Source organism: Podarcis cretensis (assembly GCF_951804945.1).
Source record: "Podarcis cretensis genome assembly, chromosome: 8".
Taxonomy (NCBI): Eukaryota; Metazoa; Chordata; class Lepidosauria; order Squamata; family Lacertidae; genus Podarcis; species Podarcis cretensis.
Genome location: NC_137177.1, coordinates 72,467,337 through 72,480,974, shown reverse-complemented (window position 1 = coordinate 72,480,974; position 13,638 = coordinate 72,467,337). Strand labels below are relative to the sequence as shown.

General features: G+C 41.5%; 1 protein-coding gene across 5 annotated transcripts in view; it reads right to left on the bottom strand.

Moving 5' to 3' along the window:
• LOC307222184 (uncharacterized protein) overlaps window positions 1-13,638 on the bottom strand; it is a 149,404-nt gene that overhangs the window by 34,800 nt on the left and 100,966 nt on the right. For 4 of the 5 annotated variants that reach the window (XR_013841622.1, XM_079987357.1, XM_079987360.1 and 1 more), the window contains one exon: window positions 1,946-2,120. The exons of the other annotated variant lie outside the window; for it this stretch is intronic. Coding sequence is in view for 3 of the 4 variants with exons in the window: in XM_079987357.1 (XP_079843483.1) it covers window positions 1,946-2,120 (175 nt within the window). In the remaining variant the exon portion in view is untranslated. The remainder of the gene's footprint in view (window positions 1-1,945; window positions 2,121-13,638) is intronic. 5 annotated transcript variants of the gene reach the window in all.

Here is a 13,638-nt window from a genome sequence, read left to right as displayed (position 1 = left end):
AGACGCTATGACTTGGATTAATATACCCTATTTTTCCGTGTATAAGACTAGGTTTCCCCCCTTAAAAATAATTTCCAAAATTTGGGGGCATCTTATACATGGATAGATCTTTCCCCATTTTCTTAAATCAGAGTCCCCCCAAATAGGGGGCGTCTTATACATGGGGGAGTCTTATAGACAGAAAAATATGGTTAATCTATTTTTTCCCTTTCTAGTAAAAGGTATACAGTATCCAGAGATTTGGGGGGGGACAATATTTCCTGGTACTGAGTAATTGGAACCTCTGTTTCTGCTGCCCATGGCAGACATTTTGAGCTGGTACCCACAGCACTTTCACTAATATAGGAATACTGGCACCATTTTTTGTTAACACCTTCTTCCCCGCACTTATAATACCTACAATAAAATAGTTCTTCAGGTAAAATTGTAAACCAACCTGTTCTCCAGCATAACCAGGGTGCTAGAGGTAGGAAAGGGGCCTTTCGTGCTATGATTCTAAGAGGAAAAAAATCATCTGTGGTATTGCTGCCATTGCCTCAGGAGGCTTGCCTAGTCTCCCACCCTTTCAATGGTTTTATTTTCCTTACAACAGAGACTGAGCTTGTTTACCTGATAGGAAAACAATTTTCTGCTCCTGGAGGTCACCTCCTAATTGTTCTGGTTCCCTACTAAACCTAACTGGTTCCCATTAATTTTCCTCATAGGCACACCCACGCTTGCTTGCTGAAGCTGTGACTGCCACGGAACAGGTAAGCTAACCTCTTGTAAAGAGTGGAGAATCTTGAAATAAAACAGGGTCTGAGGTGGGGGGGGGGGAGAAGAGTGTGACAGGACAGGCATTTGATCAATTCCAGCTTAGCTGCCCACCAAGCACGGGGGACAAAAGGTGTCTGTCCAGAGGGAAAAATCATGCCCAGCAACTAGTAACCGTAATATAAACTATATTGCACATTTATTAAGTGCCTACAGTGGTGAGGCCCTGTACACAGAACCAGACAGGCTCACTAGCAGATGTTCAATGAGGTAAACACGGCTAGAAAGGACTTTCCTCTTTCGGTAACCGTTCTAAGAGATTTACTATCCCCAGCCGGAATGGAAACTGCTTTTGTACCGGCAGTTGTTTTAATTGTTTTTATACCTGCAATTGTTTTATATATGTTGCAATGTGAAATTGTTTTGAGGTGCTTTATAAGAAGAGGTTCATTAATGGTGAAGACAGCATTTCAGGGAAGTAAATGAAAGTAAAGCTTGGCTGTTGGATCAGGCCAGCGGCCCATCTAGTCCAGCCTTCTGTCCTCACAGTGTCCAATCAGATGCCTAGGGGAAACTCGCAAGCAGGAACCAGGCACAAGAGCACCCTTCCCTCTTGTAGCTTCCAGCAACTGGAGGTAGAGGATAGCAATCATGGCTAGTAGCCATTGATAGCCTTTTGTGGCTAGCAAACAATGATATAGTTACTGGATGAACACTTTTATTATTCCTCTGTTTTACTCTGGGTTATGCCTTTTAAATGAATGCTGGGTAAGTTCTATATTTTAATATTTTGCAAGTCACTTTGACACATCTTGCAAAATGGTGCCAAACAAATATAATAAATAAGCAAACAGTTGCTAATCATATGCCCATTATGGGAAGTCCACAAGCACAACTCCCGCACCTGCGGTTTCCAATAAGTGGTATCCAGAGGTTCAGACATCTCTTTTTGCTTTTTTCTAAAAAAAAAAAAAAAAAAGCTTCCTGGAGTTAAGAGGAGAAATTTGATTCGGTTCTCATTTTAGTGCAATCCTATCTATTTCACACTTCTTTCAGAATAATCTGCAGAAATGAAACACAGCTACCTTTCAAAAGTTGCACTTCTCTGAATTTTTGCAATGCAGTTCCTCAAGCAAAAGAGAGAGAAAAAGAGTACAGAATGTGCTTATTAAGGGAAAGTGTACAGTGGTACCTCTGGTTGTGAACGGGATCCATTCCAGAGGCCCGTTCGCCACATGAAAAGCCCGCAACCTGAAGCGCTGTATCTGCGCAGGTGCACGGTGCAATTTGGCACTTGTGGCCATGCAAGAGCGGCGAAACCCAGAAGTAACCCTTTCCGGTACTTCTGGGTCGCCAGGGGATGCAACCTGAAAAAACGTAACATGAAGCAAACGTAACATGAAGTAAGACTGTACTTACAAATGAAAATACCAGAAATGCATTATTTTAGGGGAAATTGCTAGCAAAAATATACATATTAGGAAAAATGCCCACTAAACTACTGATGAATTTTCATGAGAAAGTGAGAGAAAACGAAATCTCTACTTCTAAGGTGATGCTTAGGGTGACATATGTGTGCATCATAGCTCAAAAACCAAGTATGCTTTATTTTATTTTTAAAACTCTCACTTTTTTCTTACATGCAAACTTAATTGACTAATGAATAGGCAGATTTGTGATTAATTGACTAACAATTACAATTGACTCAGTAGTAAGTCACATCATTGTTCAATAGGACTTACTCTAGACTAAGATTTATGCCAAGGAAGAAAATACAGTAATAAAAATACATACTGTAAACGTATTAGAAACACAGAGGACAAATTTATTATCACTGGTGCTGCCCAAATGCCCTTGCTTACCCACCCATGCTAGGCTCAACAAGAAAGGACAAGTGACATAACAGACACTAGCCAATCAGTGTTGTGGGCATCCAGCTTCTGCTACAAAGCGATAGAGACATTTTTATTGAGCTAAACCCTAGAGATGAGTAGGTACATCTATACATGATGCAGCAAGTGTGCTTCCACGTTTTGATGCGCCCTCAGTGGTGGATTTTGCTTTCTTGGTAGGGAAATCCAGCGCTCTCACCAAGTTGTATTTACATTGATGATCAAATTGAAACATTGGACTTTATGGCTGGGATATGGATATATAGATAGATAATAGATTTAAATCAATTAATGCTGCAAACTTATAGATATACATGATTTCTGTTTAGAAATTTTGAATCGTGGATTTCAAATGTGGAGAATTTGCTTAATTTCAAAATACAGGCAAAATGGTATGTTCATATCAACACCATTCTCCATTGTAAACCACGACTCTGCTCCCTATGCTACCTTACACTCGCACAGTATTTTTCTAGTATCTGTTGATAAATCTTGGGATAGCAGCCAGATTAGAACAGGAAGCTTGGCCTGGAGCACCAGCGGTACCTGCACCCTTGGAACCGGAAGATCCAGCGAATAAAACACCACCCCCAGGAAAATAACGAGATTTATTCAGGATGTCTCTGCAACTTTTGAGTTGGAATATAAATGGCTGTTATATTCCGGAAAAAAGGAGGAAAATTTTCCACATATTAAAAAAGGAACAATTGGATATTATTTGCCTACAAGAAACTCACGTGATTAGGCTCCACAGAAAAGTGTTAATAAATAAAAGACTTGGCCAGGAATTTATATCTTCGGATAGAGTAAAGAAGAGAGGGGTGGTGATATATGCAAAAGAGAGCCTGTCACCTAAACTTTTATTCAAAGATGAATATGGAAGAATTTTAGCAATTGAGATACAACATCAAGGAGAGAAGATCTTGATATTAGGAATTTATGCACCAAACGAGGGGAAATCGGAATTTTACAAGAAGCTGCATGAGACTATGCTGGATTATCTGGACTATGATAACATCATTATGATGGGAGATATGAATGGGGTCGTATCAACTAACATGGATAAGTCACAAAGCCAAAATGTTACAAAAGATGGCAGACTACCAAAGACTTTTTTTGAAATGACTGACAATATGGACTTGATTGACATTTGGAGAACGAAGAACCCCTTGGGAAGAGAGGGAACATTCTTCTCTGAAGCCCAGCTGACTTGGACAAGAATCGACCAAATATGGATATCTAGAGGTCTGGCACCTAAGGTTAGAAAGGTGGAAATCTGCCCAAAGACCTGCTCCGACCATAATGCACTAAAGATGGACATGACACTACTACCAACCGGCTCCTTTAGATGGAAGATGAATGACAATTTGTTTAGAGATCAGGAGATTATTAAGAAGGCCCAAAAAGTTTTGAAAGATTATTTTGAGATAAATTTGAACACTACGGTGGAAAAAAGAATCATCTGGGATGCAAGTAAGGCTGTGATGAGGGGGTTCCTGATTCAACAGAATGCTGTAAAGAAAAGGATACAAAATGAGAGGAAAGACAAAATCTTGGAGAAAATTAAAGAATTAGAGAAGAAGTTAAGATCAAATCCGAAGTCACAGCCGATTCTGAAAGAAATTAAACTTCATCAAGCCCAATATTCTAAATTGATAAATCAGGAAATAGAGTGGAAGATTAAATTAATGAAACAAAAAACTTTTGAATTGGCGAATAAATGTGGAAAACTGCTAGCTTGGCAGCTGAAGAGGAGACAAAAACTAAATACAGTTACAAACTTAGAGATTGAAGGAAGAAATATTCAGAACCCTGTGGACATTAGAAAGTGCTTCCAGAGATACTTCAAAAAATTATACACTCAAGGGCCGCAAGATGAGGTCGAGATTAAACAATTTCTGGAAAAAAATGGGCTACCAAAATTGTCACAAGAAAATAGATCAATCCTGAACTGCAAAATAACACGACAAGAGATTGAACAAGCCATTCAGAATATGCAAATGGGCAAATCTCCAGGGCCAGATGGGCTGACCTCCAAGTATTATAAGACATTAAAAGACTATTTGATACAACCACTGATGGAGGTTAGCAATGAAATTATGGAGGGGAAGAGGGCGCCGGAATCGTGGAAGGAAGCCTTTATCACATTGATACCAAAATCGGAAGCTGAAAAGACACAACTTAAGAACTATCGTCCCATCTCTCTTTTAAATGTGGATTACAAAATATTTGCAGACATTTTGGCAAGTAGACTTAAAAAAGTTTTAAATGAAGTAATTCACAAGGACCAGGCAGGCTTTCTCCCAGGTAGACACTTGTTTGCCAATACAAGGAACATTATTGACATTTTGGAACTTTTGCAAACAGATATAAATACAAAAGCAGTGTTAATTTTTATAGATGCGGAGAAGGCCTTTGACAATATTTCCTGGAAATTTATGAAGGGAAATTTAAAAGAAATGGGAGTGGGACGGGGTTTTGAGAATGGGATTGATGCAATATATTCAGAGCAAAAGGCTAAATTGATAGTCAACAATGTGGTTACAGAAGAGTTTAAAATTGAAAAAGGAACACGACAAGGCTGCCCTATTTCCCCTTTGCTATTTATTTCGGTTCTGGAGGTGCTCTTGAATATGATTAGAGGGGACCGGTTGGTGGAAGGAATTCAGGTCGGAGAGAAACAATATAAACTTAAAGCTTTTGCAGATGACCTAGTTTTGACCCTGCAGGAGCCAGAATCTAGTACGAAAAGAGTATTACAATTGATTCAAGATTTTGGTCGGGTGGCGGGATTTAAATTAAACAAACAGAAAACTAAGGTATTGGGAAAAAACTGGACAGATACAGAGTCAGAACGGTTTCAGAAAGAGACAGAACTAAATGTGGTTAAAAAAGTAAAGTACCTAGGGGTAAACATAACAGCAAAAAATCTGAGTCTTTTTAAGGATAATTATGAAAAATGTTGGTCAGAAATTAAGAGAGACTTAGATAGTTGGACAAAATTGAAACTTTCTTTGTTAGGCCGAATTGCTGCTATCAAGATGAATGTATTGCCAAAAATGTTGTTTCTGTTCCAAACATTACAGATTGTGGACAAGACGGAGTGCTTCCGGAAGTGGCAGAGAGATATTTCTAAGTTTGTCTGGCAGGGCAAAAAGCCCAGAATTAAGTTTAAGATATTAACTGATGCGAAAGAAAGAGGGGGCTTTGCCCTGCCAGACCTAAAGTTGTACTATGAGGCCGCAGCTTTCTGCTGGCTAAAAGACTGGCTACTTCTCGAAGACACTGGTGTATTGGATCTGGAAGGTTTTAACATTGCTTTTGGTTGGCATGCATATTTATGGTATGATAAGGTTAAGATCAATAAGGCCTTTAAGAACCATATTGTCAGAAAAGCAGTGTTTAATGTCTGGACAAAATATAAAGACTTACTGGAAAATAAAACTCCAAGGTGGCTTTCACCGCTGGAAGCTAAGGCCCGAAAAAGACCCAATATGGAGGCCAAATGGCCAAAATATTGGGAAATATTAGAAAAAGATGGAGACAATTGGAAATTGCAGAGTTTGGAGAAAATTAAGGACAAAGTGCGAGACTGGTTACATTACGCTCAGATTAATGAAGTTTTTAAAAATGACAAAAAGTTAGGGTTCCAGGTGGAGAAATCGAAATTGGAAACAGAACTGTTAGAACCTAAGACTAAGATACTTTCAAGAATGTACAACTTGCTGTTAAAATGGAATACACAAGATGAAATGGTTAAATCGGCCATGATAAAGTGGGCACAGGATATAGGGCATAATATCATGTTTGAGGACTGGGAAAGGTTGTGGACCAACGGGCTGAACTTCACTGCATGTAATGCTTTGAAGGAAAATGTAATGAAAATGATATATAGATGGTACATGACCCCAGTTAAACTTGCCAAAATATACCATTTGTCTGATAACAAATGTTGGAAATGTAAAGAAAATGATGGAACATTCTTTCACCTCTGGTGGACTTGCCCGAGAGTGAAGGCCTTCTGGGAAATGATATATAATGAGTTGAAAAAGGTATTTAAGTATACCTTTACTAAGAAACCAGAGGCCTTCCTTTTGGGTATTGTCGACCAGAAGGTGTTAAAGAAGGACCGAACATTTTTTATGTACGCAACAACGGCAGCAAGGATACTCATCGCTAAGCACTGGAAAACTCAAGATCTACCCACACTGGAAGAGTGGCAGATGCAACTGATAGACTATATGGAACTAGCCGAGATGACCGGCAGAATCCGAGACCTGGGAGAAGAGAAGGTTGAAGAAGATTGGAAGAAATTTAAGATTTACTTAAAAAAGCATTGTAATTTGGTTGAATGTTAAGATGGAGGCTAGATCATAAATAATTGACCACCACTAAATTAGATGCAATTAGGATGATAAGTGAGATTGAGGGAAAACTTTAAACCTTTGGGAGAACTATTAGATTATATTCTAAATGAATGGGACATAAGAATGTAAACAGGATGATAAATTGCGGGCAAGAATTGACAAAGATGCAAGTGGGAGCGGAAGATGTGAGGGAGTCCAAAGAAGTTAAGAAATTATGTTATGATATATGTTACATTGTTTATTATATTTGCATTTATGTTTAAAAATCTTAATAAAAATTGATTTAAAAAAAAAAAGAACAGGAAGCTTGACACAACTGATCTTGGTGGGAGGTGCTGCTGGTTATCTTTCATCCTCCTGCTCTCCAGATGTTGCTGAAAATGCCCAGAAGTGAAACATTTGTAATTAAATATGAATCTTTCTCCTCCCCGCCCCCTGCCTTTCCTTCCAGCTGGCTGTCTAGCATCAAGTAGCAGGAATAAGAGTCTATGTAATAATCACAACCGAAACTGCTGTAAAGCTTTGATGGCCCAGAATCACCCAAAAATCTATGCCAGGCTGGGCTGGAGAGGAGCAACATTTTAAGATAATCTCCAACACAGACTAAAAAGCAGTGGGGTGCTGCAATCAAGGCAATTTTGCTTGTTGTTGCAAAATTAATGCTGCCTCTGCTTTAACCTTCCTACAGTTGCACACACACTCCCGGCCTTCTTCTGTGTTGGAACGCTTGCTTTTAACTGGATTATATAACAATGACACAGTTCCACAGCACAGTGGCTGTTTCCAAGCTTTGCTTGGTCTGCCAGCTGCAACCCTATCTGGACAAGAAATAGGCTGGGCTAAAATATCTATGCCATGGCAAACTCCAAGTTAGACTACTGTAATTCACTGTAGGCGGGGCTTCCTTTGAAGACTGTTTGGAAACTGCATTTAGTGCAGAATGCCAATACTAAACCGTATTTTTCACTCTATAGGACACACCGGACCATAGGACGCACCTTGTTTTAGAGGGGGAGAACAAGAAAAAAAATTCTCCCCCTCTCTGCTCAGCGCCCCTTCAGCGAAGTGGCAGGAGAAACAGAGCCCCTTCCATTTCTCCTCCTGCTTAGCTGAAGGGGTGCTGCGCCTTAGCTGAAGGGGCACTTACCCTTCAGCGAAAGGAACCCGAAGCCTCCGGAGCGCAGCGGGAGCTCCTGCTGCGCTCCAGAGGCTTTGGGTGGCTATCTTTGAAGCCTGGCGAGCGAGAGGGGTCGGTGTGCACCGACCCCTCTCGCTCTCCAGGCTTCAGCGAAAGCAACGCGAAGCCTCCAGAGCGCGGCGGGAGCACTTCCACTGCGCTTCGGAGGCTTCGCGTTGCTATCGCTGAAGCCAAGGAGCCTGCATTCGCTCCATACGACACACACACATTTCCCCTTAAGTTTTGGAGGGGAAAATGTGCATCTTATAGAGCGAAAAATACAGTACTAACTGGGACTGGGCATTATGGTCACATTATAGCTATGCTGTTCTATCTCTGACTTCCAATCAGTTTCTGCACTGAATTTTAAAGTGCTGCTTTTGACCGTTAAATACTTTCTCCCCAACTTAGAGATGGACATTTTGTTGCAGCCCTCCCAATAAATAATGGAGGTAATATCCATCAATGGCCAGATTTTGTGTGGGATGCCTTTCTGAGCAAACAGGAACAGATGGCTGTTTCCCACTGGAGTATTGGTGGGAGTGTTGGAGGTGGACAGAGGAGACCTGAGTTCAAATCCATCCACAATCATGAAACTCACGGCATGATGTTGGGCCAACCATGGTCTCTCGGATTAACCTACCTCACAGGGTTGCTGTTCTGAGGATAAAATGGGGAGGAGGAAGAGCATGTTGTACACTATCCTGAGCTCCTTAGAAGGGCACACAAAAAAAGGGCAACAAATAAACTGATTGCTATATCCTGGTGGTGGATTTCTCAGGGACATCTGGATGTCTACTGCTTGGGACAGAGGAACGCTGGACTAGACAGGCCTTTGGTCTGACCCGCTTGCTATCTTATCAGGAAACCGAATTATTTTAATTGCAACCCTCTTTCTGATGCGGTTTGATTCCTCCAGAGGGAAATGCCTCAGCAAGCCAAGCGCAGCCTGCAGCATGCCTCTTTAGAGCTATTCTATTTAAGCCACAGATGCTAAATGAATTCAGCAGACAGACAGAGTAATGGAATGCCAGTGTTCCAGTCTGCTGCCTTGAAGCGAAAGGGTTCCTTTTTTTATATTAATTTCTCGTCTCATTTTCCAAAGCTGCCCCTGGGCTCCGTACTTTAGATGCAGGATTCTTGTCAGACTCGCTAACCTAATTTGGAAATAATTAAATTTTAAAATATTAAAGGGATTAAATGTATTTCTCCTTTCAACCGACCAACTCCTCCCTCTCCCTTCTGCTGTCCCTCTAAAGATTGGTGCATTTTGCTTTTAGGATTTAAAAAGGAGGCAGACATGAGTTTTGCAGGGGAGGCAGCTCGGAATGTGCTGCCGATGTATCTGATTTGTTACTGCCATTTCCTTGCTGGGTGCCGACAGAGAGCTGGAGAAACAGGAGTTAATTTTATATAATTTCAATAAGAAGCTCCTGGAAAGTTTGTGAAAAGGATGGTGAAACCCATATCCTATTACACCAGGTTCATGGTTCTTGTATTAATTTGCAAGGCCCTTAACAGCTTAGATTGAGGTCTTTTGAACTTCCATTGCCTACTGAAATTAAAAACAACAACAATAATAATCCAGCAAGCATTTTGAACTGAATTCTGATTTTATAGTGTAACCTCATTTCTATTTCCATAGCTTGGTAGGAGAGCACGTATTCTGCACCCAAAAGGTCCCAGAACCAATCTCCAGCTAAAGAGACTACAGTAGAGAGCACCCCTGCCTCAGACATATTGGAGAGCCTCTACCAGTCATAATAGACAGTTCTGGATGGAATGGACCACTGATTTGACAGGGTTCATGTGGTATGGAGAGGAGACATTGCTCACTGGTACAGCCCATGTGGAAACTGGCAGAAAGGTCCCAAGTTCAATCCCTGACAGCGGTGAGCACAGAGGACACTGTAATGTGAGCAGGAACTAAAGTGATTTAAAAATTGCTATACAATGGGGAATCAAGTCCTGGGTGACACCAACTGTCAAAGGTTGCGTACACAACACACATTTAAAGCACGTTCCTTCCACCCTGCTGAAGAATCCTGGGAACCACAGTTTACCTCTCACGGAGTGGTAATTCCAAGCTCCCTTAACAAACTACACTTCTCAGGGGAACAGGCTGCCCTGCCCTAAATGCACCTCTGAAAGCAGGAGTACACAGAGCTGCCCCAATACCATCATGAGCACAAATCTTCATGAACGCACAATAAAAAAGGATGTCTGTATGGGCCCCACAATGAATATGAAAGGCTATGGGTGGTTCAAAGCAGCCCTAACCACTTGCAGACCAAAGTTATAAAATGAGAGGCAGAACTGGTGTAGGGGAAGGGGAAGTGACTTCAGTCACAAAGCCTCAGAAGCAACTCTGGCTGTTGGGATGGAAAGTCTTTGACATCTGTCTTCCAGAGCCACATGCTACCCTCACAAACCTTGCTATCTCCAAATGATATCTCCTTGGGAGCTTACCTAAAACCCACTATGGGAGATCAAGCAAGGATTTTCCTAATATCCCATGACTTGCACCTTCACGTGACTCACAGTTAAAATTGCAAGAAGGAACAACAAGCGTTCAGAAATGGTGTTTGCTCTTGCTATCACTTCAGAAACACTTTCCTGGGCTAGATGGGCCATTGGTTTGACCCAGCAGGCTCCTATTTGTTTGGATTTGATATCCCGCTTTATCACTACCTGAAGGAGTCTCAAAGCGGCTAACATTCTCCTTTCCCTTCCTCCCCCACAACAAACACTGTGAGGTGAGTGAGGCTGAGAGACTTCAAAGAAGTGTGACTAGCCCAAGGTCACCCAGCAGCTGCATGTGGAGGAGTGGAGACACGAACCTGGTTCCCCAGATTACGAATCTACCGCTCTTAACCACTAGCACAGGGCTAGAGAACCTTGGGCCCATCACCAAATAGCTCCCGTCAGGCTGGCCCTCAAGCCCACACCTTCTCTCCAGGTCATACTCCTCATTGACTCTGGTTTGCATCCTCCTTAAGCATTTTTGCCTGGCTGGAATGAGCCCTTGAACTCTGATAATGGTTCTTGCTTGCCTGGATGGAGGATACAGATGGGGAGTGTGAATGTGTGTAGAAATTAGCCTACTGAAGAAAGGTAACATTTGCTTTCCTTGTTTTGCTTTCTCTTTGCCTCTGGCCACGCCCACCACTGGCATGTGGCCCACAGAAGGTGGCACAGAAGGGCATGTGGCCCTTGGGCTGAAAAAGCCCCCCCTCCCAGCTCTAACCACCACACTTGCCACACTTTAGTCCTCAAGCCATCTGATGCCTCGTGGTCTCGTAAAAATCCAAACTGTCTGTTCCATCAATAAAAAAGGATGGCACCCAGAACACATAAGTGTGGGTGGGCATAAGAGTTTAAGAAAAAGATGATGTAGCAGATTTTTTAAAAAGCTTATTAATTAGGGAATCAAAATCACTAGTCACCATTATATATAAAAGAAATTTAAGCATTTGGGAAAACCCAGTAGGGTTGATTTTGAGTCCTAATGTTGTACTTCTGCAAACACAGGCGTTATGTGTTATCCTGAATGCTTTTATGCCCATCGGGGCAGAAGAAATTTAAAGTCCCAGATGCACATATTCTTGGACATGTTAGAATAGTGGAACCATGGAGAATTGTGAATGACATCAAATATCATCTAGCCAAACCCCCTATCAATGTACTTATTAGTATTAACTTTTCCATTGTGGGTGTTTTTAACTTGCTCCTTTTTATTCTGTAGCCAGTAGTGATAACTTTTGTTATAGGGTGGCCTATACATATATGTAGGGATGTGTTTGCATGTGGGGGTGGGGGTGTTCATTCAGTTCACATTTAAAGGTGAACCAACATAATTCACAGTTTCCAAAACAATATGTGACCTGCAACACAGCTATCCTTCAAAATTTGCACTTCTCACAATTTTGGAGCGCAATTCTACAGCCAAGAAATGCATACAAAACTGCACAAACTGGGTATAGTGTTCATAAAACCGCACGTATTTCTGAAAAAAATGTGCAAAAATGTTTATATATGGCAAAATCTCACACACAAAAGATGCATATTTTAGGAGAAGTTCAACTAAAATGCTGATGGACGTGGACTATTTTAAAATAAACAAATCACAAAATGTTGTGGAAATGTGGAGAACTGAATTTAAGATTGTACAAATGAGAACCAACCTTCCCAAAAATAGGAAATGAATTTGCATGCTAGCACTTGCTAATCTCTCATTTGCCCTCTTGGCCCTTGGCTTGGGGGACGGCAGAATTGCTGCTTGGCTTGCAAGTGCTCAGCGCCACTGCACACAATCCACGCAGCCATTGCCAGGACCACTTTCCACCTGAAAGATTGCTGAATGTCTAAGGAAAGGGAAGGGTAATTGAACAATGGGGACATCCATTGACTTATTTAGATGCAGAGAAAAAATATAGGGTCCTATATTTGGTTCTCCCTTCCTCCAATATTTTAGGAAGTGAGAGGGAGGGTCTGTGTAGGATATCTGTGTATTTAATTAGTATCATGAAGCGGACACAGATAAACGCTCTGCTTCCAGGCATAAAGCAAGACCAGGAAGAGTTTCCATGCATATTTGATCCCAAGCCATCTGGCTCGGATTCTGAGCCTTCCTAGGTCCGTGCAGATGACAAAATGCAAGTGTCACCAGAACAGGTGGTGGGATAAAATCGGAAGGAGAGATATTTGGAGTGCAAAGGAAACCCCTAGCTAAAAAAAATAAATAGCTTGCTTGCTCAACTTATCTCTCAAGTTAGCCAGTGTCATGGACTCACAGTCATGCACCAACATTCCTGCATCATCGCACGACTCGCACCAATTCAACAGCCTGCTCTTCAACTAATGGTAGTGGGGAAAGGAGGTACACTGGTGTGATGGAGACAGACTTTTTCTACGGCCTTGAGCAGAGTAGGTCTTTTCATGGATCACCTACAACTATCACCCCATTCCTTCCCAGGCAAAGACTCCTTTTGGAATACAGATTCCTCTCTTCTGAGCCTCTCAGGCCTAAGCTTCCTTCACAAATCAAGTGAGCATCCATTATTCCTTTCTCTCAGTGCTCGGAATGAACTAATTAAGATTTTAACTAATGCACTGGATTAATTCAAAAATATCTGGGTTATACCTGAAAGTACCTCCTGTAATTTCCAGGTGAACTAAATGTGAATTAAGTTCCTTCTGTAGTGAGAATTTGGGTGATTTTTCATTCAGTTCAATTTTAGTTTTAGTTAAAGCAAGCAAGAGTTATCATCACAGTGGAAGGATACATTCTGTCCAGGTAAAAGCACTTGAGGCAGGGCTGGTGAGGGAGGGGATGTTTGAAGAGGAGGTGTTTTTATTGGAAGAGGTTTCTAGGGCCATATCTGGCCCCTGGGCTAGAGACTCCCCACACCTGCCTTACTGGGACTGTGATAACACCCAAGCACATTCA